This window comes from Sturnira hondurensis, unplaced genomic scaffold (assembly GCF_014824575.4).
Source record: "Sturnira hondurensis isolate 20B ecotype Veracruz unplaced genomic scaffold, ASM1482457v3 Scaffold0008640, whole genome shotgun sequence".
Classification (NCBI taxonomy): Eukaryota; Metazoa; Chordata; class Mammalia; order Chiroptera; family Phyllostomidae; genus Sturnira; species Sturnira hondurensis.
The window spans coordinates 9,276,100-9,298,307 of NW_028081271.1; the positions used below are offsets into that span (position 1 = coordinate 9,276,100).

At 48.7% G+C, this 22,208-nt stretch overlaps 1 protein-coding gene across 1 annotated transcript in view; it reads left to right on the plus strand.

Moving 5' to 3' along the window:
- The window catches only part of MTMR7 (myotubularin related protein 7), a 75,567-nt gene that overhangs the window by 37,048 nt on the left and 16,311 nt on the right, over positions 1-22,208 (plus strand). The window contains exons 5-7 of the mRNA XM_037055261.1: positions 366-494; positions 3,778-3,912; positions 13,343-13,475. Coding sequence (XP_036911156.1) covers positions 366-494; positions 3,778-3,912; positions 13,343-13,475 — 397 coding nt within the window. The remainder of the gene's footprint in view (positions 1-365; positions 495-3,777; positions 3,913-13,342; positions 13,476-22,208) is intronic.

Here is a 22,208-nt window from a genome sequence, read left to right on the forward strand (position 1 = left end):
CTTTCATTCGAAACAGGCCGCCAAAGTTTTCTCAGCTGCCAGGTTGCAGAATTGCACGTTGTCACTTTTTGATGAAAGAACTCATTTGTCACTGTCTTGCCTCCCATGAAGAGCCTTTGGAAGGGGCAGTGCAGAAGGCAGGATGCTGAAGTGGATCTCGCTTCCTTCACTCTGATTTCATAGAATCAGCAGCCCTTCATTCCTTTGAAGTGGCTGTGGGTCTCCTCAAAATAGCCTCCTTGTAACTCGGTTAAGAAAATGTAAACACGCAGCCTGTAACTCTGGTGAGCAGAACTTCTGGGGGCCGTTCCCAAAGCCTCATTGACTCTCCTAAACCACCCCCCACCTTGTATTTTCTGTGACAGGTTTGCGATTCGTACCCCACCGAACTGTACGTTCCAAGACCGGCCACAGCCCACATCATAGTGGGGAGTTCCAAATTCCGGAGCAGACGGCGGTTTCCTGCCCTCTCCTACTACTACAAAGAGAACCACGTAAGGCCCGAGGCATGCTTTTGTTCTGGGCTTTGCTTTCTGGGTGTTATCACCAGCAGACATTCCTAGCACTCTTCTGCGGTGCGCGTGTGTGTGAGTTCTCCTTAGAGGCATGCAGATGCTGCTGTGCGTAGTATGAAGCAACCCAGCCTCGCTTGAACCCTGGCTTACGGCAAAGTTGACCTTCCGCGTTGACCGGACAATAAAGTGATGGGACAGAGTGGGAAACGACCTAAACCTAATCATCCAAGTGAGCCCCCGGGGTTGGGGGCGGGGCACCATGCTGGTTCAAACAGATCCTTTGCAACGCCTAGTTTTGAAAAGCCACCCCACCTCATCCATGACACCTTCTTTTTATTTTTTAATGGCACATTTTTGGAGTATCCTCCGCATAGGACATTTTTGTTTGGGGAGAGTGGGTTTGTTTTTTTAATATTTATAAATGCTAGAATTGGGTTTGTCTGCCCCTAACTAAGGAAGAGTGGCCAAAACCGTTAATTCTTTCTCACATAAAACTCTACAGGTGGGCAGTCTGGGCCTGGTGTCCTGGCTCTCCACCACTCGCCTGTCAGGGACCCAAGTCCCGGCCCCTGTCTTATCTGCCGCCCTGGGGTTTGACCATCATTGTGTGATGTAAGAGCCAAGTTTAGTCCCAGCTGTCACCTCCACGTGGTGCACTCACAGCTTCTTGGGGACGGTTTCTGAAACTGTCATGTGACACTTCTGCTCTCATCTATTGGTCAGAACTGCACAGGACAGGTGAGAAAATGCCCTTTTATGGGCAACTGTGTGAACAGCTAAAAACTGTGGTTCCATTTCTGTGGAGGAGGAGAAAACAAATTCGGGAAGACAAGAAGGGTCTTGACCACCCACTTCAGAAGCTATTTGACTTCAGCCAGATGCAGAACTTTGGTTCTCCAGCTAGACAATGCAGCTCTAGCTGGAGAACCTTTATTGTGAAGAGGTAGGGATGCGCTGGGTGTTTAAAGAGTGAGCATAGTGCCTGTCCTGCTTGGTTTTGGTTTTGTTTTTTCTGTTTTGGTATTCTTGAGAAAGGGTTTTCTGGTTTCCTCTGCGAGGATCACAGAGAGCGAGTGTGTCACGTCTCAGAACAGGATGGAGTGCTCAGCGGTGCGCCCCAGAACCCAGCTTCTTAGCCCCTCACCTAAGGCCCTCATCACTCCACCGAAGCCCCTGTGTGCCAGGCTTTGCCTAGACTTCATTTGATGTCCAGGCCTGAAAATGATCTCCTGCAGTTCTCATTTAAAACAGTTGAATTCCTGTCTTTCACACCTTGAAGGCAGATGGTACTTCAAGTTTCGGCTCTTCTTACAAGGTGTAAAGCAGAGATGTGTGTCTGAGCATTGCTAAATGACCTGGGTACCCAGGCAAACACCTAATGTGCACACATGCCCCCCTCCCAATTCTGACTCTTCTAGAGATGAGAAGAAACAGGCCCCCAGACCAAGCACCATGGGAGCCACGTGTGGGGACTTGCTTTCCATTCGTGGCATGTAGCTTGCCTCTTGTATCCCCAGCCCAATTTGGTCCCTACCCTCCGTTCACCTTTCTCCTGGCCCTCCCTCACCCTGGCTGTCCTCTCACCCAGGTTCAGGCCCTCGGGTCTCTTTCCCCTCGACATGGGCCGTTGGGCTTTTGCTGCCAACAACTCCAAGAATTAGACAAGCCTGGAGTAAATCTGCTGGCTGGCCCTTGACTTCCTTCTCACTCTCCCTGCACTGCGCCCCTGCACCCGACTCCTGGCTGCAGCTCCGAGTTCCTGGAGGCACCCCAGCTGTCTCCCCTCTTCATTACAGAGTGGTACCGGCACCCGCAGACAGGTGCCCAGCTACAGCTACGTGTCCAGCTGTTCTGTGCCGCTCGGTCCTGCCCCAGGACCCTCAGCTGAAGGATGGTCTAGTTTGTGAGCAACAACATCCCGCCTTCTCCAATGTAGAGTGCCAGAGCTCACCTCTTTATGGAGAAACTGAAACCCTACCTGACGTGCCCTGAATCGGGCTTTGGGGACAGTTAAGCTGTGCTTGGACTCAGAGCTGGGATGCCTTTTCCTGGAGAGAGCGCGGCAGTGCAGGCACCCTGAGCAGGTTCTGCCAGGGCCGATTTCACCAAGAGCTTCCCCTACTGAGCCTGTCCCGAGCAAGAGGGCTCTCTGCCTCCTGCTCCCAGTCGGTCACCGCCTCCGCCCTCATGCATTCACGGGGTCACTGTAGACTCTTTGACTCCTTCCTATATTGATTGCACTTGGTGATTTGAGTGAGATTTAAACATTAAAATAAAATATAAATCCATAAAAGGTACTTTGCCCCAAAGTATATATATTTTTTAGCTGTGAGGTTGTATCCATACTTGCCAATTTTTTTTTCAGTTACTCTTTTTTAAAAAACTTATTTAATTATTTTTCAAGTACAGCTTTCTGTCTATTACTCCCATCCCAACCCACTGCCCCCCACCCTGTCCTCCCATTTCCACCCTTCTTAGTTGTTGTCCATGTATCCTTTATATTTGTTCCTCTAAATCCCTCCCCTATTTCCCCTGAAATTCCCTCCCCTCTCCCCTCTGGTCGCTGTCCCCCTATTCTCTATTTCAGAGTCTTTGGTTGTATTTTGCTTGCTGTTTGTTTTGTTGTTTAGCTTCCTGTTAAAGGTGAGATCATATGGTATTTGTCCTTCAGCACCTGGCTGTACTTGCCTATTGATAACCAGGGCAAACGTTTATGCTACTGGGTTTGTTGTCTGACCACACCATGTACTCGTCGAGTTGCGGAACAGGGAAGGGCAGAACAGGCAGCAGGTGGGGTCGGGGAACCCCTGCTTCTCACACCCTTGGGTCACGGAGGCTGGGCCTGCCGTCCTTCAGCGCCAGTGAGAAGACCCTCGCTTAGAGTCAGAACTGGTTTGGGGTATTTGTGACGTTTGCAAATGGCCGGGTGAAGAATGATGGAAAGCACTTAAAAATACTTTGTACTCATCTTGCCCTTGGTAGTATGCTATACATTTCAGGGACAGAGGCATTTATTTCACGTTTCTCCCCTCAGCAGGAACATGAATCGACACTGGTGGACAGGAAAGTAGGTTATTTAAATGGCTTTAACTCTTCTGATATGGGTGTGAGCCTCAGATTCCGATTCCTTACACAGAAACCGTTTGCACTGCCTGCCCACGTGGAGGGTACCCACGCCCCAGTGGGGCCCCCCTGTGTGCGGCCAGACTAGCAGGTCCCACCAGGTCGTGTTGCACAGTCGTCTGACGGCCTCTCCCCACAGGCCTCCATCTGCCGGAGCAGCCAGCCCCTGTCCGGCTTCAGTGCCCGGTGCCTGGAAGACGAGCAGATGCTCCAGGCCATCAGGAAAGCCAATCCAGGGAGCGACTTCATTTACGTCGTCGACACTCGGCCTAAAGTAAGTGCCGCCGTTCCGACACAGGCCTTTGCAGCCCCGAGTCAGGACTCTGGACCAGGCGAGAGCGCTGGGACTGCCACCTTGCCGCCAGCGCCCAGGTTGCTTCGTCTGTGGAGGGGCTGGCCCTTTGCACCCGGAGCGCCTGGCTGCTGGGGGGCGGGGGGGCGGGGCTGTTGCCTGGGCGACCGGAGCTGGGGGTGGGGTGGGGGTGGGGAGGCTTCAGATGTTCCCAGCTCCCTGCACCGGGAGCTGGGAACACTGCATGACATTAAGTGCATGTCATTTAACTTTAGAGATGGCTCTCTTGAATATACCAGGTTGCTTTTGGGTGTGTTTCTCAAGTGACCTTTTCTCCAACAATAGGAAATTCACTGCCCACCTCCTGAGGTTCGATTTTGGTGAGGCGTTCGGCTACACGATTTCAAATTCAACCTGCGCATGATCTTTTATCTATGAAAGATTTACAAAATACAATGGTAGGTTAGCAAAAGCCACAAAACAGCACGTGTACTATTGTGTTCATGTAAAAGAGAACAAAGACAAAACTCCAGCTATGTAAGAATTTCTATTGAAGTAGAAAAACACCCAAAAGGATAAAAATCTATTAAAATGTCATGGAGAAGGGAGGATTCGGGGAGATAGGAACCTTTCCATTTGTCTCTTGTTTGAAAATATTATTTTATAATTATGCAGGTATTCATATTTCAATGTTATCACTTAATAAAACAACAAACAGGAAATAATAGATCTAGTCCTCAAGGGGTGAGCCAAACCCACCCACATTTACCTCCCACTCAGCTTTATATGTTAACCCCAGTTAGCGTTAGGCCCAGGATAACTTCCAATTTCACTCCTTAGACCCCTATTTTTTAAGCCAATCAATAATGGAATCCTCAGAGGGATCTGCGGTAAATACGTGGAAACGAGAGTCACATACAAGTGCGTGGAATGAATATACAGATCAAAGTGGCCTTTAATCCACATGTTGGGCGTTGTAATTTCTTGCCAACAATGAAAATACCCCTGGACCTGTGACCGATGAGAGAGAGACACACGCAGCCGCATCTCCCCAGATGGGTGTGGAGCGGTGTCCAGCGTGTACTGTTGAGCCACAAGCGTGCGAAACGGGAGAACATGTGTGATGAAATCCCATCTATGTAATCGTTATATTAGAAAAACTACTCACTGAAAAAAAAATCGAGGGCATACATACTACACTTGGAAGAGTGGCTTTTCCCATGGGGTGAAGGGGGGGATTGGATTGGAAGAAACCTTTACTGTGTGAAGTGCAGTTTGAACGAGTTTGTCATGAAGAGGTTAAAAGAGCACAAGGCCTTCCGTGGTAAATGGAGTTACCAGGACTCAGCAATTCCACTCCTGACTCAAGGGAAACGAAAACGCATGCGCACACGGGAACGTGCGCGTGAGTGTGCAGTCATGGTTGACGACGGCCCCAAAGCACAATCAATCGAACGTTCGCCAACGACAAATGGATTCATGGAGCCATTCGATGGAACGTTATGTGGCCATAAAAAAGGAAGGGGCACTGAGACATGCTACAGAGTGGACGAGCCTTGAAAATGCCGTCCTAAGTGAAAGAAGGCAGTCACGGGGGACACGTAGTGGATGATTCCATTTCTGTGACGCGTTTGGGACAGACAAATCCAGGGTGACAGAAGACAGGTTGGTGGCTGCCCAGGGCTGGGAGCAGCGCAGGACAAAACTGAGGGTGGCAGCTCGGGGGCAGAGTGCTTCCTCGGGGATTAAATTGTTCTAAAAGTAGACTGTGCGATGGTCGCACAACTCTGTGAATATGCCAGACACCACTGAGTTGTACACTAAATGGACGAGTCGTCTGTGGTGTGAATTACATGCCAGTGAAGCTATTTTATAAAAGAACATAAGGGCGTGAGGCATATTAGAACAGGATAGAGGAAATATGACCAACAGCCCACCATTTAAAAGTATACACTGATGTTAAGAATAGGTGATTACAGACAGTCTGTACTCGTGGGCAATACGAGAAATTATGAGAACTGGATCATGTCCACTGTGTAGACACTCAGATGCTGGCCCTGGCGATTCTCATGGCTTCCTTGAGTCTCGTATCACCAAGTGTTGTGATTCATGGTCTGGGTCACTGAATTTGGTGTTTTCCTGGTGTAAATCAGTGTGTCACACATATCCTTGGCCTCAGAACAGCTCCCTCCGCTTCTGGTGGGAGTGCGACTGTGGGGCAGGGGTGGGTGGAGCCGTGAGGATGACCCGGGATAAAACAGGTGTTGCCCTGACTGGTGTAGCCCAGTGGATTGAGAGCAGGCCTGTGAACCAAAGGATCGTGGTTCGATTCCCAGTCAGGGCACATGGCCTGGGTTGCGGGCCAGGTCCTAGCAGGGGACACATGAGAGGCAACCGTACATTGATATTTCTCTTCCTCTCTCCTTCTCTTCTTCCCCTCTAAAGATAAATGAACCAAATCTTTAAAAAATGAAAAAAATAGGTGTTGCAGCGAGACCATGTTCCAGCAGGTTATATGGAAAGTGTGCCTCCTTTCCAGATAGACTCTCAAAGCACAACATGTAGGTACGAGCTTCGGATGGGAACGAGACAGGTTCTCTCCTTGAAGATTTTCACCCCAAGAGGCCAGAACCTCTGAATTTTCCTATTCTCTTTCAGTGTGTACTTTTCTTTCTGGCTCATTGTGGGCTCACTTCTTCCCTCTCATCTTGGCCATTTTCCCTCCTCTTCATTGTATTTTTTGTGAAGGTCAAGTGCAGTTGTTCTGAGAGACCTCATGATGCCTGCTTCTTAGACACCTATACTGAACACAAGATAAGGGGAGAAATGGAAGGAAAGGCAGGGGCTTCCCTGAGCTGGGCTGCCTTCCTCCTCTCCTGTTTTCCCAGATTCAAATCAAGGCACACAGATTCGCCTACTAATTGAAGGGCTGGCGAGGCAAGTGTGTACTATGTTATGTAAACCTTCTGGGGAATGTGACAGCTGTCGAGCCAGGCATATGCCAGATTTAAAATAAATTAATCCGAAGGATACGTGGGAAGGGTATATTTAGCACTAAGTGTGTTTACTCTCAGCGATAAGAAGTTGCGTGCTGATCCATGAAAGAAAATCGGTGTCGCGTACAAGTCTGCCCGTGCATCATGGTTACCCGTAATACACACGCACACTTCACATGAGCTCGAAACTGTTTGCTGAGAGCTTCCATACTTTGAGAGACCCTGCCCGCTGATCTTTGCTCCGGAGTGTGCTTGGCTTCCCCGGTAGCCTGGAGACTGAGTCCCTATTTGTGACAGGTGGTGAGCAGTGGCCACGGGGATACTGCCCAGGTCTGCTCACAGTTTTTATTAAAAAGAAAAAGGGTTAGGAGACAACCGAAGGCCATTCTTGTCCTCTGAGCCAGGCTCACCCCGGGTACTTACTGCCTTGTTCAGATGAAAACCTTCTGAACTGCTTGTTGACATCAAAATCTTGGGGGGAGGGGTGGGCAAAGGCAGTGGTGGGGGCCCCTCAGCAGGTATCAAATATCCATTCAACAAAGCCGAACCCTTGAGGTCATATATCACTGGAGGATTTGGTGCATTAAGAAGATATGAAACAGTGTCGATGCTGTGGTTGTGAATTGCAAAATGAGAGAGAATTGTTTTATCTCAACTTTGATCGTGACTTTATCATTAATTTGTTCTGAGACTCTGCTGAGCTTATAAAAATGCCAGGCACCTTCTCATTTAATTTGTATCATACTCTTGCAAATCAGGAGTTGCTCTTATGGATAAGGTGTTAGATTTAGGAGGGTTCAATAATTCACCCAGGGTCACACCGTTCAAGGCAGAACCCAGGTTCTGATCCAGGCTTTGCTGACGTCAAAGCCGGGCTCCTTGTGTTTGAACATGGTGCTCTCTGTTGACAAAATCCTCCCAGGAAGCCTTGTGTCCACTGTCAGGCTCTGAGCACATACCTAGTGAAGCTAAAGCTCAGAGCTAAAGAACCAGACAGAAGCTCATCCCAACCCGGGCCAAGGCCAGAGAACCAGGGCCCTGAGCTCTGCTCTGACGCCAGTGCCTTGGGGGGAAGCGTGGAGCTATGAGGAGAAGGGGTGAGGTCAGGTGGGCTCCTGCCTCAGCTAGTACTAAGCCTGTGGCCTTTGCCCCTTCAAAGACACCTCTGTGGTTATCGCTTCTCATTTCACTGTCTAAGCAATATTTCAGTTGTGTAATAGGATGTTGCATGGGAAGGTTTCTCGTTTCTCTGGAATCAATAATGAGGTGGTTCCTATCCCCTGATCATGTGAGGGGGCGTCTAGGAGAATCCATTGGAAAGCTTGGGGTGCCCAAAGAGGAGAAGCTAGGATCCCAGTGGGGTGTGCAGCACGCTCACTGATGGCCACCATGGCAGTGAGCAAGGGGAGGGAATTGGACAGAGACATCGGTGGAACACTCTGCTCTCCTTCTCGTTGGCAGGACGATGATGGAAGGATTTCCTGGGGTCAGGTGGACCCTGAGGAAGGAAGTTGGGCATGGGCCATCTTGCTGGTACCCCTCCCAGGAGGGCTTGCCTAGAGGAAGCTTACTGTATACAACCCACAGTCACGTGTACTGTGGGTTGTATGCGGGGGAGGGAAGCTGAGGGGGCTGGAAGAGGCCCGAGTCAGTGCGGATCCCCATGTCAGTGACTGTGGTGTGCCTCCTAACCCCAGGAGCCCTCAGAGGTTTGGCATTTGGACCGTAATGCCAGGGGGGCTGGGGCGGACGGTCAGGGAGTGCTAACCAGAAAAGCAGCCACTGCCAATGGAGAGGGAATTGACATCTTGTCCAGCTTTGTAACCATAGACTTACCTCTTCTCTTGTCACTCCTCTGTTACGCCCCCCATCCCAGGACAGAGAGCCTAGAAGAAAGAAGAAAAGAAGGGACCCCTCACCAATCCAAGTAGCCTGTAATGAGGGAAAGATCATTTTGCAGCCTATGTGGGATCGGAATTTCAAATCGAACTGGATCGGGATTTCCTACCTGCGTCAAGTTCGAAAGCGATTCATTCTGCTTAAGATGTCCTTAGGGGGCAGGGACGGAGGAGGGTTTTGGTCAGCACAGTTATGGACAGTAGTTGCAAGAAATAAAATCATCTTATACTTTCATGCTTACGGTACAATGTAAGGTTCTTCCTTTCAGCCGTTAGGGAGGGAGGGAGGGAGAGGGACGGTCATCTGACACCCCGCACTAGGATGTGGCCTGATCCTCGACCTGCCAAAGGCAACTTCAGTCTCATTTCCCAACCGCATAAAACCAGGTCCTGCTGTTACTCAGGTAGAGAATGTGCTCTGCTGAAATCTGAGACTCCAAGACTGCGAGCGTGCCCAGGCTGACCTTCAGCTCGATAGCAAAAGGATTGTTGACTATGGTTTCGATACATTTGATGGGTTTCTGGTTGGGGGAAGAACCCGAGTCTATTTCTTACATTTTTAGACTGTTCACCCCTCAACGTCATTCCGTTATCCAGCTATTTATTTGGGGCTTAGCCAGTCAATGAAACTTCACGGAGAGCCTGTCCTGGGCCAGGTCAAGGATGTCAACAAGGCTGACAAGCTCCCGGGGAAGCTTGCATCCTTGACCCCATCCCTGTGGGTCTTCAGTCTCATGGACATTAACTCCCCTAGCATCCATCAGCAGCTCCCAGGGCCACAGATAAGGTCCACATGTCCGAGCAGGCCTGTTGGTAGAGGTCTCTGAATATTTCCCAGCGGCTGTCCTTGCTGTTGGGGCCAAACTTGTACTTGTCTCCCACCCACTGTCACTGGCTGGTTCAGGGCTGCCGACCTGCTCCTTTGACTTGACCCCCGCCTTCTCTCGTCCCCACTGTTCGAACTGGAATACCCTTCCCTTTCTTCCCACCCTTCCGGATCGTTACCGTCCATCTCAGGTCCTCCTTCTTTCATGAAACATCTCCCCGCCCCTGCCTGGCACACAGTAGGTATTCACTAAGTGTTTGTTGAGGAATGAGGAGGGTCCTTTTGTTTCATTGATGAGTTTTTCTAAACCCAAAGGTGCTGAGATGGTCGAACAGCAGAGTGATCTTCGGGTGGAAATAGGGCATTTTCCTCCAGGCCTAGTTGTCATTTGTCGGTTTTGTTTCTTAAGCATAAATTTAAACTGTGTGTAGTTATATTCCTTGTTTTATCTATTTGGGGATTTTTAGGAGTAGAAGTCAATTGCTTTTCCTTTGGTTGTGAAATGAAATTCTCAGCTAAAGGGACAGGGGACCAAATTAGATTGACTGATGGTGTTTTGTTATATGGGGGGTGCTTTTCTTGACTACATACAGGGTCCGGCAGAAGTGACACCTGCTTGAGTGTGGTTGGTAGGGTAATAATATGGGTGTAATAACGTATAGTTTTAATTTGAACATATCACCTGCCATGTCACATGGTGTGCTTGAGTGTGATATTGTTGTGTTACAGAACTACATGCTTATGCTTTCGTAATGAAAAGGGGCATTATTTGTGCTGGGCCCATTACATAACATCATTTATATATTATATAGTGAATACATAATGTAATAGGTAATTACATAATATGTAGTGAATATATAATTTATTTTATATATTAGGTCCAGCATAGCTTCTTGAATTTCTATGAATTTTAAAACTGTATTTCCTGCTTTGAGGGTTCAGTTTTCACTGCATTATTACCATGTTGGGTCCTGTGCACTGCGTGGAAACCTTGAGACGCAGTACACTTCGGATGGGAGGTGAAACAGTGCCACCTTGTGTTCACTGTGAGAAGCACCACTGACTTTCAAGAGGCCATCTTGTGCTGCTGCTTTGTTTTTGAAGAAGGCTAGCAATAAATTCTCCCGGGTTGTAAGTCATTGACTATGCAAAGATGTGAACAGACTTGTAACTACAGATCATAATAACAATATTTTGTTTTATTCATTGCACTGTTTTATTCATTTTATTCATTGCACCTGTATCTCTACAGGTGAGTAGGCTTAACCTGAATTACTCAAGAGAGAGAACAAAGCTAAGGTCTGGGTAGCAGGAGGGTGCTTCCACTTATCCCAGTAATGGCTCTATTTTATGAAGCTTGCTGTACAAGAGAGGCCAACAGTTTTGAAAAATAATTATAGAAAGCCGTGCTATTTTATAATAGTAAATTTCTTAACAATAATGTCTAAAAGTAATTGTAGAAAGTTTTTCCCCTTAAAATATTTAAAAATTGTAAAGCATGAACATAAGTTGTCTTATTTCTTAATTAAATGTGATATTACAGTTGTCCCAATTTTTCCCCTTTGCCCCCCCTCCACTCAATACCCCTCTTCCCTTGAGTGATACCCCCCCCTTACTTCCTGTCTGTGGGTCGTGCATATAAATTCTTGGGCTTCTCTATTGCCTATACTGTTCTTAATATCCTCCCGTCTATTTTGTACCTACCCAATTATGCTTCTAAATCCCTATACCTTTTCCCTCCTTCCCCCTCCCAGCTGATAACTCTCCAGATGGTCTCCGTATCTATGATTCCATCCCTTAAATGTAAGTTGTCTTAAAATAACATTATTTTAATATTTTTTCTTGATTAAAGCCAGAGGGTTTTTTTTTAGAGTGAGGGGAAGGGAGGGAGAAAGAAAGAGAGAGAAACATCGATGTGTGGTTGCTTCTTGTGCACCCAATACTGGGAACCTGGTCTGCAACCCAGGCATGTGCCCTGACTGGGAATTGAACCTGTGAGCCTTTGGTTTGCAGGCCGGCACTCAATCCACTGAACCACACCAGCCTGGGAGAAAGGGGACAATCTTATATAAACTGGAAAAGGGGTCTATGGGGCTGACATCACATGAGCTGAATCACGGAGAGGAGCCCTCTGTGGCTGTTTGGCTAACGTTTCACTTCTGTTATTTATATTATGAAACTAATATATCTTCTTTGTAACAGGAGCATGGGGGTCTCTAAAGTGGTACCGACAGTGTCCCCCATCACTTGCTGCCTCTCTTGTTCTTCTGTAACTTCTGCCAGATTGGTATAGGCTTCCAGATACTCTTACTGCGCTTGTTCAGACATGCCTAAACATAAACACTCATCTGTGGGTTGGTTTGTTTTACAAAAAATAGGATAACTGTAGACTATTCCTTTGTGGCTTAGTCTTTTCACTGAACGTGTTGCGGGCCAATTTGAAGTCTGTCTGCCCGTGTCAATAGACAGATTAGAGAGATGATTTACATTTTCCTTGGTTCTGTCAGTAGTCGGGGCGTGAATTTATAATAATTTATCCAGGCGCTGCCCTATGGAGATATTCGTGGGTTTTCAGCTTGTTGTTGCCATAAAAATAATTTGCTATACACATTCTTGGACATCTCTGTTTTGTGTGTTGGTACTTTTCATGGAGTCAAATTCTCACAAGGAGATACCGGTCAAAGAATATGTATGTTTTTAACTTAGCTTTTTGCAGTGAGCTATTGGAAGAGTATTTGTTAATATCCTCTCAGTATGGCATTGAGGTCCTCGAAGCCGATGCTTTTTTCTGGTGGCCAGTCCCTGTGGTCGGTTTCGGCCCAGGACAGCCCCCTGACCTTCGTGGGCGGCGGAGGAGAATGGCCAGTGAGTGTGGTGTCCCTGGGATCACCCCTCAGCCAAACAGCAAGAATTCTAGAAATCTGTGTACTTCCGAGCTAAGGCACGACTTCTCCCCGTCTTGATTTTGGTTACATGAGACTAGGGCAAAAGTCTGTATTGAATAAATTCCCTCAAAATCCATTATCATTGCGGCCAGTGTGCACTAGGAAATATCCACTTCTCATGTACAAAATTACGGGAATAGAAGACATCACAGCCTTCTTAACAGGTCTCCCGACTGAAAGAAGGGGGCTGGCGGACACGCCTTTGGAGACTGGACGTCTGTGCGTCCTCTCCTCTTGGTGTTCAGGGCTTCCCGCTCAAGGTGTCACTGCGCGTCTGGGGGACTCTCGTAGGTGACCTAGAGGGATGCTTGCGCTCCTTTCTCGTGATGTGCTCACCGGCAGCCTGATCCCGGAAGGTGCCGTGAGTTAACCTGCAGTGCTTCTTCCCCTTGACAGCTGATGGGGCTCTTCTGCCAACCTACAGGTTACGATGTATGGCATTGGACTGGGGCATGTTGGCTCCGTCATATTTTGTCACCTGTGACAGGGAACGGTGTGAGGTGTCTCCAAAGGGTTTACCCATAGAACGACTTCCCTCAGATCAGAAAATGTGCCCCACGCCAGCAAATGTGTATTGCTGACTACGAGCTCAGTGCGTGTGTCTGAAGCAACGCATCTCAGCACGGTGTCCCTGTGATGTAAAACGTTACATTTCTGCACACGATCTTGAATGTTTTTAGCGGTAGCCATGAGGTGTTTTGGTCCTGGATACGATCGGTGACTGTTCTGTTTTGCCGACCGCTGCAGCTCAATGCCATGGCCAACCGTGCTGCCGGGAAAGGCTACGAGAATGAAGACAATTACTCCAACATCAAGTTCCAGTTCATCGGGATAGAGAACATCCATGTCATGAGGAACAGCCTGCAGAAAATGCTGGAAGGTACCCCATTTCCTGTGCACAGCATTAAAACTATGCCGTGAGATGTTTGAATGCCAGAGCGGAATACAATAGTCTTTTGATGTTAAAATTGTGTTTTCACAATGATGCTATTTACACAGGCAGGATACGCTGGGAAGCATGTCATATGGCGGTGACTCTTTACGCATTTGACAGCCTTTCTCTTATTTTTTGCGTCCCTGTGGTGACTTGGATAGCAGTCAGGCATTTTCCGGTGGAACTTAAGATGTAAGGAAAAAAGTACACAGGGTTATTTTTTTTTCTCCCTCCTAACATTAGCTTGATTCACCTATAGCGACCCGACCATCAGAGCAACAGCCCACTGCTCTGGTAGAGAGACGAGGTTCATACACCGAATCCCAGCGGCTAAAGGGCAGCACCCCCACGCTGCTCCCCCCGCTGAACCGCCCCCTCCCCCACTCCCCCATAGCCACATGCACCCGAGACACACACAGAGACCGACATGCAGTCAAGAAAATGACAGTGATGGGTCATGGAACATGAAAGAATCATTCCTGGGGCCGGCCACGCCATAAACTGATTAGCAGAAATTTTGCATTTCCTGCAAAGCCAGCTGGATTTACTTTTACTTACTTAAGCTCTTTGTGATTGTAAAGGCCCGGGAGGGAGTCTGCTGCCACAGGCCACGGCTCCTGGTGCTCATGGGAACCGGAACCGAAGAGAAAGAGGAGGATTTGTGCCTTGGGGACCTGGGGAGGCTGTGGAGGCGGCCGCACTTGCACTTGGGGGAGAGGTGGCCCTGAGAGCCAGGGCGGCGGCTGTCTGAACAGAGCACGTGGGGTCGGTCTGGAATGAGGAGGAAGAAAGAAAGTGCTCATGGGTTTTTTCCAGGAACACACTTGCTCCCGGTCACTTAGGCCGTTCTCTGCTTCACCGGAACAACAGGGGTACAGTGAGGGCCCAGCGGTGGGGCTGGAGACCCTTGTGGGGTGACGCAGACAGGCCTGAGTTCCATCCTCTCTCCGGGGTTCCGTGCATGATCTCAGTCACTGGGAAACTTCAAACCCTCAGGTCCCTTCCCTGGGGCTCTGTTACCTACTGTAACACAAGAGGGTTGGATTCAGGATTTTCCCGCCAGCTGTGAATCTACAGTTCGAGGCCCCTAGTTGCAAACACTTGAACATCAACCTCCTCCTGCATCTGAAAACATCATGGCCCCCAAACCACCTGCACTGACTGCCACTGGAAATTTGGCACATGTCAGATCACAGGGACAGTGCCTGGGGGTGATTGCACTTCTCGACTCTCTGGAGGTTGTCATAGGCAGTTGGGCTGTCCCTTTAAGGTGTGAAAAAACTTGGCCTTGCTTGGTCCCACCACTGAGAGGGTAGTCTCACTTTAGTGTTAAGAGTGTTCATCATTGTCAGAGTCACTGAGGCTGTGATTCTTTATATCTTTCACCTAGTCATTTCATAAGCTGACTTTGGAGAACTCACATTTTCTTCTCTGCAGAAAGCAGTTCCTAAGAGTCCTTCTAGCGTCTCACTTCGGCTTTCCTTTTTAAATTGGCGTTTATCTGGTTTCTTATCAGGAACCGTCGCTCCTGCTCGTGTCCGTAGGGTCTGAGTCTCTACGTCTATAGGACCTGCATGCTGACCCAGTTCCGGGGGCCGGTCTCGTCCCTGTTTCCCAAGGGACCGTGGTGCTGCCTTGCGTTTCCAGCTCTGTGTCACTGCAGTGGGCAAGGACAGCACCCTGGGTGCCTTTCAGGGGACTCGACGAACGTTTGACTACCTGTTTTTACCAAGTAAATTATAAACCGCCGCACAGCCTCAGCCGATGAGGTGATGCAAGCAGGCCCGGCTTCCGAGGCCGTTCCTCCTCGGAGTGCTGGCGTTCTTGGCACCCAAAGCTTTCGCCGCTGGTCCCTTGGTAGGAAGAGAAATAGTGCATTTCACTCAGGATTGTTTCCTTCAACTTTTTCCCACTGCTGTTCTTGGTATTATCAGAATCGATGCTGAATAACGGAGCATAATTCTAGCTGCAAGTAGCCCTGTCTGTGAGCAAGGACTGCAGGCTATATCATCAGACTCTGAAGTCTAGGGCCAAGCGTGTGTCCCGTGCGAGTCCTTGAGCTGATTGAATTTGAAGTTGGACTTGTGAGTTTGGAACCAAACTGTTTTGTGGCATCGATACCTCCCAGGGAACTATTAATGGTGCCTTCTAGATATGCAGAAAGTTTGTAGTTGATTGAGCACTTTCTGCAGTAGAATCCTTTGGGTCTTGTACCTGGTTTTTCCCTTCAAATAAAAGAAAGGAAAGAATGCCCTATACTTTTTCTTTCTTTCTCGAAACAGTCAGTAGGAGAGCCTGGAGCAGGCTCTTTCCGGGGCTGAGAAAGTTACTCTCACCACGTGGGGATGAAACTCTCCTAGGCCGTCCTCGGTGTCGGGAGGAAGTTGACCACAGGAAGGGAAAGCTGTGGCAGAATGACTGCCACATCCCGCCTCATGGACATTGTGCTTCTCTTAACGCCTGTTTGTAAAGCTCCGTTTTCGAGGTATCCAGTTGTTTGCGGGAAAGACGTGAAGACTGTGGCATCGTCCCCCTTTTCCAGTCCACACGCTCCATCTTTGGGGGGTTGCCTAGGCAACCGCACTTCTCCCTGCACCGCCCGAGTTTCCTGTCTGGACTCTGCATGAGCGTCAGGTTCATGACATTGGCCATCGCATGGCTCTGTCACTGACCATGTGTGCGCTGGCTCACTCACTGAACTAAACTTGGGCCGCTGCTGTGTGCCAGGTGTGCCTCGGTCTTTTCACTTAAGTGGGGGTGTTTGATTTGCACAACCACAGTGCGCGGTGTGAGGCACTGTCTGCATTTTACACGTGAAGAAACTGAGTCTCAGTGAAGTGAGACAACTCAGTTTAAGATAATTTTTAAAAGGGGAAGCAGTAGGTTGGAACAAATGAACATATAGGGAAACATTTAAACTTACTCGGGTCATTTAAAAAATAGAAATTAAAACTCCAAGATACCATTTTTTACTTAGTTTTAAAAAGTATAGTATCTAATACTGAAAAGATTGTGATAAAACTGGTACTTCAAATGTATCTGATGTCACGAAATTGGCTTAAAAAACATATTTTGTTTAGAGAAACAGGGTATATTTTTATTAGATTATCACTCCTGAGGGACTGATCCAAAATATTGTTTTAAAAAAGGAAGACACAACATGCCTATTTTGATGGTAATGTTTTATTTATAATAGTAGAATTTTGGGAACCACAGGAATGTCCAATAATAATAAACTGTGAGATAATTTTGCTCCATCTCTTGATAGAAAATGTTACATCCGTTAGACATTATAAATGTGAAGAATATATGTATATATTGTAACATAGAATGTGTATGATGTAAGTGAAGAATTCAGGTTGAAATGGTACAAGTACTGTGATTTCCTATCTGGTAAGTCATGTTCATGAAGAAAGACTGGGAGAGAAACCCAGAAAAAAAGCGGAATTAGCATGGAAGGATGACTGAGCAATTTTTCCCTTTTTACTTCTTTATTTATGAAATATTCTCTGCGGTTGGTGTAACACATATAAGAAAAAGTACACATTGATTCCCAGTCTCTGGGTGTCAGGCATGTCTCTTGTGTACATGGGGGCCCAGGGACCCTCTGCCCAGGGCCTCTCCTGGCTGCCGTGAAGGTGTCACCCTGGCTACGTTGTCATCTGGATGCTCAGATGGGGAAGCATCCGCTTCCAGGCCCATTCAGGATATTGGCAGAATTCAACCAAGGGCCCTGAGCTTTGGGGACTGTGGACTGGGGGCCGCCCTTAGGTCCTGGAGGCTGTGGAGTCCCACAGGCTGTCTGCACAGGGCAGATTACTTCTTCAAGGCTGCCTCTTTCTGGTTCTAGAGTCTGCTACTTGACACTGAAAATAGGTGACACTTTTATATCACGTTTTTAAAAACACCTCCTTCCCAACAAGACGTAGCAAAGCAGAATCTGATCCTAGTACTTTCCACTAGGTTACAGTGATCCTCGCTGACTTGCCGTTTGGATATGGTACAGGTTCAGAAACAACTACCCTGTGTGGTAATGTTACAGTAACAGAGTGATTTAATGGTTAACCTGTCCTAATACTTTAGGACAGGACATTGTTTAATATTTCCTGATATATTTTTCAGTCTTCATTGTGTTCACGGTGCCGCTAGTCTTAATGTTTCCATTTTACAGATGAGGAAATTGAGGTACAGGAGCTAAGAAACTGTGTGCAAGCTCATAACAGTAAGTGGCAGAAGCAAGATTCTCACCTAATCGATATGAATCCAGACGCCACATTCTTTACTCTCGGGCTCTGTGAACTTGCTGGGTAGTGGCTGGGTGCAAGCACGTTGATCTAAGTGTCCGAATCTGCGTTTGGGATCTTGCCTCTGTCCCTGCGTAAATGCAAACAAATGTCACTTCCCATGTTTGTAGCAACATGTTAACTCTGTCTAACCCACAGACTCATTAAAAAGTTTCCCTGCAAACCACGAAGTGCTTTCCCATGGGAGACCTTTCTCTTGGGAAGCTGTGCGTTCGGTACAATGAGCACTGAAAACAGTGGACGAGTTATACGTTAATTCAGCCAGGCAAGTATTGGATGGGTCCTGGGCCTTTTATGGGCGACTCTCCTTAATTCCTTTATTCAAGAGACGTGGAGTAAAACACACAGTGTCCAAGGCGTGGAAGTGCTCGCCTTGTGACGTGGTCTGTGTCCACTCGGCACAAGCTCATGAAAATTAATGAGATAAACCATCAGCCCACTGTTCTGCAGAGACACACTCCTGAGCCTGAAGGTGGTCAGAGAGCAGTGGCCCCAGAGCAAAGGCACAAAGGCCCGGTGTCCGATCAGCGACGTGGCAGTCCCACCGTGAAGGGGGCAGGCAGATCCGGTGGGAAGACTGTGATCTTTTCGCAGGCCCCAAACTGAAGCCGCTTTTGTCCTGTCCCCTGCAATTGTGGGCACTGGCCTCAGAGAAGATTTGTGGCCCCAGCAATCCCGTCTGAACTGTGCTTCTGTGTGAAGGACCGGAGCCCTGACCGTTCAGAACGTTCATTGGGTGTAGAGTGGGTGGCTGAAGGCAGACAGCTTTGAGGGGTGTGGTCATCCAGCTCCTTGCTCTGGTCTCTGTGCCAATGTGTCTTGGATGCAGCGAGGTCTAGCAGGGAACAGTCCCTGGCACAACCAGCTGTCAGGTCTCCACGCGTACTTCTCTCTGCTCGGAGCGCCAAGGCGGTGGCCGTCAGTGCGTATGCCCTTTGTGTTTGGTGCTTTCTTCCTCCCCTCTCGTCTTTGTGAGGTGGTGGCTCATCCCACCAGGAAGAAATGGAGGAGTCCAACCCATTACAGGAGATTCATATCTCAGTTTGTCGTTTTAAAGTTTTTCCTATCACCTTGTCTACAAGTGTGTACTATGAAATTCTATCGCACATGAGTTAATAAAAAGGCCATCTAAGGGTTCATCTTTTTAAAGTTCTCTATATTTTGACTTTTGGCCATTGATGATTTCCTCAGGTTACTGACCTGTTAGACGAGGCAGCCAATGAGACTGGGCTGAAAATCTGGCCATCGCCCTAATGCTTCAGCAACGTGGCATGGGTGTCCACGCAGAAAAACCATGTATCCTTGTGGGTGGAACTAGGTAGCTTCGCAGACCGATAACAGTTATAAGGCTTTTTTACTGTGTGTTCTGCTAGATCAACGGGTTTCTCTTACCAGCCTTCACTGGTTTTCTGTAGGCAAGTTACCAACTCGTGGTTTTTGTAGGAAAGAAATGAATCGAGAGTGTGCGCTTTGCTCTCTGTGGTGTTGTAAGATGTAGAACGTGGCTGACAGGGCGCTGGATGCTATCAGCAAATTACGACCGTAATGTCTGAAGCACCGAGGGACAGAGGACAGAGCCCGACCCTTTCAGTGTGTGTGTGCCATGGACGGATTCCAGCTCAACTAATCACTGGCTGTGTAACCATGGATGACTTGGTAAACCTCTTTGAACCATGCTTTCCAGTCTGAAAATCGGGAGTGAAGAACACCGTGTGTGGTAGGTAATTCGTGTGCAATGCTGGGCACAATCCCTGCTTATGGGAGTGCAGAGTAACTAGGAGATACCCTGGTCATTCCAGACACTCATCTGGTCCTCAAACAGGGTCTGAGAATCTATGGACTAGGCGTTGGGTAGAAAAATGCTTCATTCATTCATGCAAAGTGAGGTAGCTGGTTTTGACACAGAGTAGTGATCGTGGCAGGAAAAAAAAGGCGGTGCTTGCTAATGAGTGACACCACGGAGGGCCAGTGGGTGGTTGACTGTTTTAGCTGGATATCAGAGGAAGGGACAAGAGGCAACCAAGGGACTGAATGAGAAAATTGGCTATTTTTATCCCAATTCTGCTTTATCTTGATGTCCGCTGAGACCATTCGAAGATTAATGTGAAAATGTACACCCTCCAAATGATCGTTTTATGTTTTGTTAACCGTGACAGCCAGTTTTGGATAACTGGGCCACTTATGAAAGGAGTGCTTGTAGGGGAAAGTGTGTCCCCTGTAACTAAAGACAGAAGCGATTAATCTTAGTGACAAGGTGAGCTGTGCTTCCAGAAGGCGGTGCTCCGGATTTAGCAATTTAGGACTTGTTTGCCAGTGACAGTAGAATCTTAGATTGGATGAGCACACTGACCTGGCAGCCCTGTAGCTGATGTGATGAGCGTGGAATGAGCCCCTGCCCGTTGCGCCCACTGCTCGTTGCCCCACCCCTGGTAGCTGCTGCCAACGTCTTAATCTTCCGTGATTCCTGGGCCTTCTCTCCAGTGGCTGCCACGGATGTTTTCTATCCACCCGACTCCCTGGCCTCTCAACACTCTCCCAGTCTAGATGTCCTCTCTGTGCTTGCTTTAAGTTTCCTGTTCAGACTTCATCATTCCTTAAGCCCTGCCTTCAACTGAGTTCCGGTTCCCCCGGGTTTGTTTGGTGTTCTGACTCCATTTGCACTGGAAATGGAGTCAGGGGAACCAGAACGCTGTCCCCATGTACTTGCTGGGCCACCCACGCCTGCACACTTCCCTCCTGTATAAATTGAGATAGTTCTATCTACTGCAGATGGGAGCACACAGAATTTGGGCCTCTTGCACCTTACCATGTTACACTATCACCAGGTTCTTTAACAGAAAGCAAGGTTATACGGAAACGGCCTTCGCGGCGTTATTGTGTAGAGATGACAGAAAATAGCATTCTGAAGGAAGCTGGCATTGCTGTGACGAGTAACCACCAACCTCGCAGGTGCCCTGCGGAGCAGCTGACATACAGGTGTCTCCTGCTCAGGCGCAGTCCTCTGCGGAAGGGTCCACGTCGGCTGGGAAGGGCAGGGACCAGAGCGCCCCTAACATTAGCCAACTGGACACCGTTCCCCACGGGGCTCGGAATGCTCTTCTCCGTCTCCGTGGTGGGCCAGGTGAAGGGGGGAGGCTGGGAAACAGGCTTGACCGCCAAGCACTTCCACTCTTCAGGCCGTGATTAAGTGCTCTGTTGAGTGGTTTGCAGGCTGGGATGTTCACCAATGGGAGATTATTAGCCTGTGGCCAGGTCTCCGTAGACCGTTTCATGGGGCTTGATTCCAAAATGTGGAAGGGACAGGTTTTTCCCTCAGAAGAGCTCAGCTGGACTCCGGCCTGGGAATGAAGGCAGGGCCTTGTGCATTTCAACCTCAGCGCTTAGGGGACGAGGAAGACCCCAGAGGACCCCCAGCGTTCAAACAGAGACAGTGCCCGCACCCCTCGGGCACCCACTCAATACCCACACAGGAAGGAGTGACATGGGTGCAGAGAATACCTAAGGAGGACCACCTGAGGTTCCCTCAGTTTCCATGATTATATTTACACGTTTTAGTGCTGTTTATATGTATTCAAGGGATAAGGTGTCCGGTTTTTAAAACCAGTGCTGTCGGGCCTGGGCGTTAAGCTCCTGGTCGGTTAGTTCAGCGCGCCCTGTAGCCTGCAGCGCGGGCCTCGGGTGTCAGCTGAAACGCACTTCGTTCAGCAAAATGGTTTGTAAATATCGGTTCGGCTTTGGCAACGGGAGTGAACGAATCAGTATTTCTGCCTTATTCCAAGTGTATTCACACAAACCTGCCAGTTTTATATTTAAACGCTCAAGCGCTAAGCGTTCCAGTCCGCAGGGTGCCCCCGTCTGTCCCTGTGTATCAGTCATCTGTGGAGCAGTTTGCTTTTAACGCTCTGCTCCACGCCTACCTGGGGCGGGGGCACCCTCCGGGGTTACCTTGCTTAATAGCCCGGTGAGGTTCTGGTGCCTCATGTCCACAGTGCCCCTGTTCCTGAAAGCAGACACGTGAACCACGGAGCCACTCCCAGTGTGGAAAGAAAGGGGCTGAGCCGACGGGCCGCGAGGCTCGTCCCGTGCCCTGTGAGCCCTGGAACATTGTCCCTGGTGGGAGGACATCTCAGGGCCTGTGCCCTGAGCCATCATTCCTGTCCTGCCCTTGCCACGGCCCGCCTCCAGGTTTGGTGGAAAGCCTGTGGTGTCTTTATTTATAACTTGCTCTCATTTCCCTGCCTTGTGGGAAAGGAAAGGTGAACAGGATCATTTGTTCTTGGACTGAGCTAACAGGCTAGATGCCAAGCTATCTCTCAGGCTCCCTCGTCTTTTCTGAAATAAAGGAGAATGCCAACTCACCCTAAGCCTCACCATA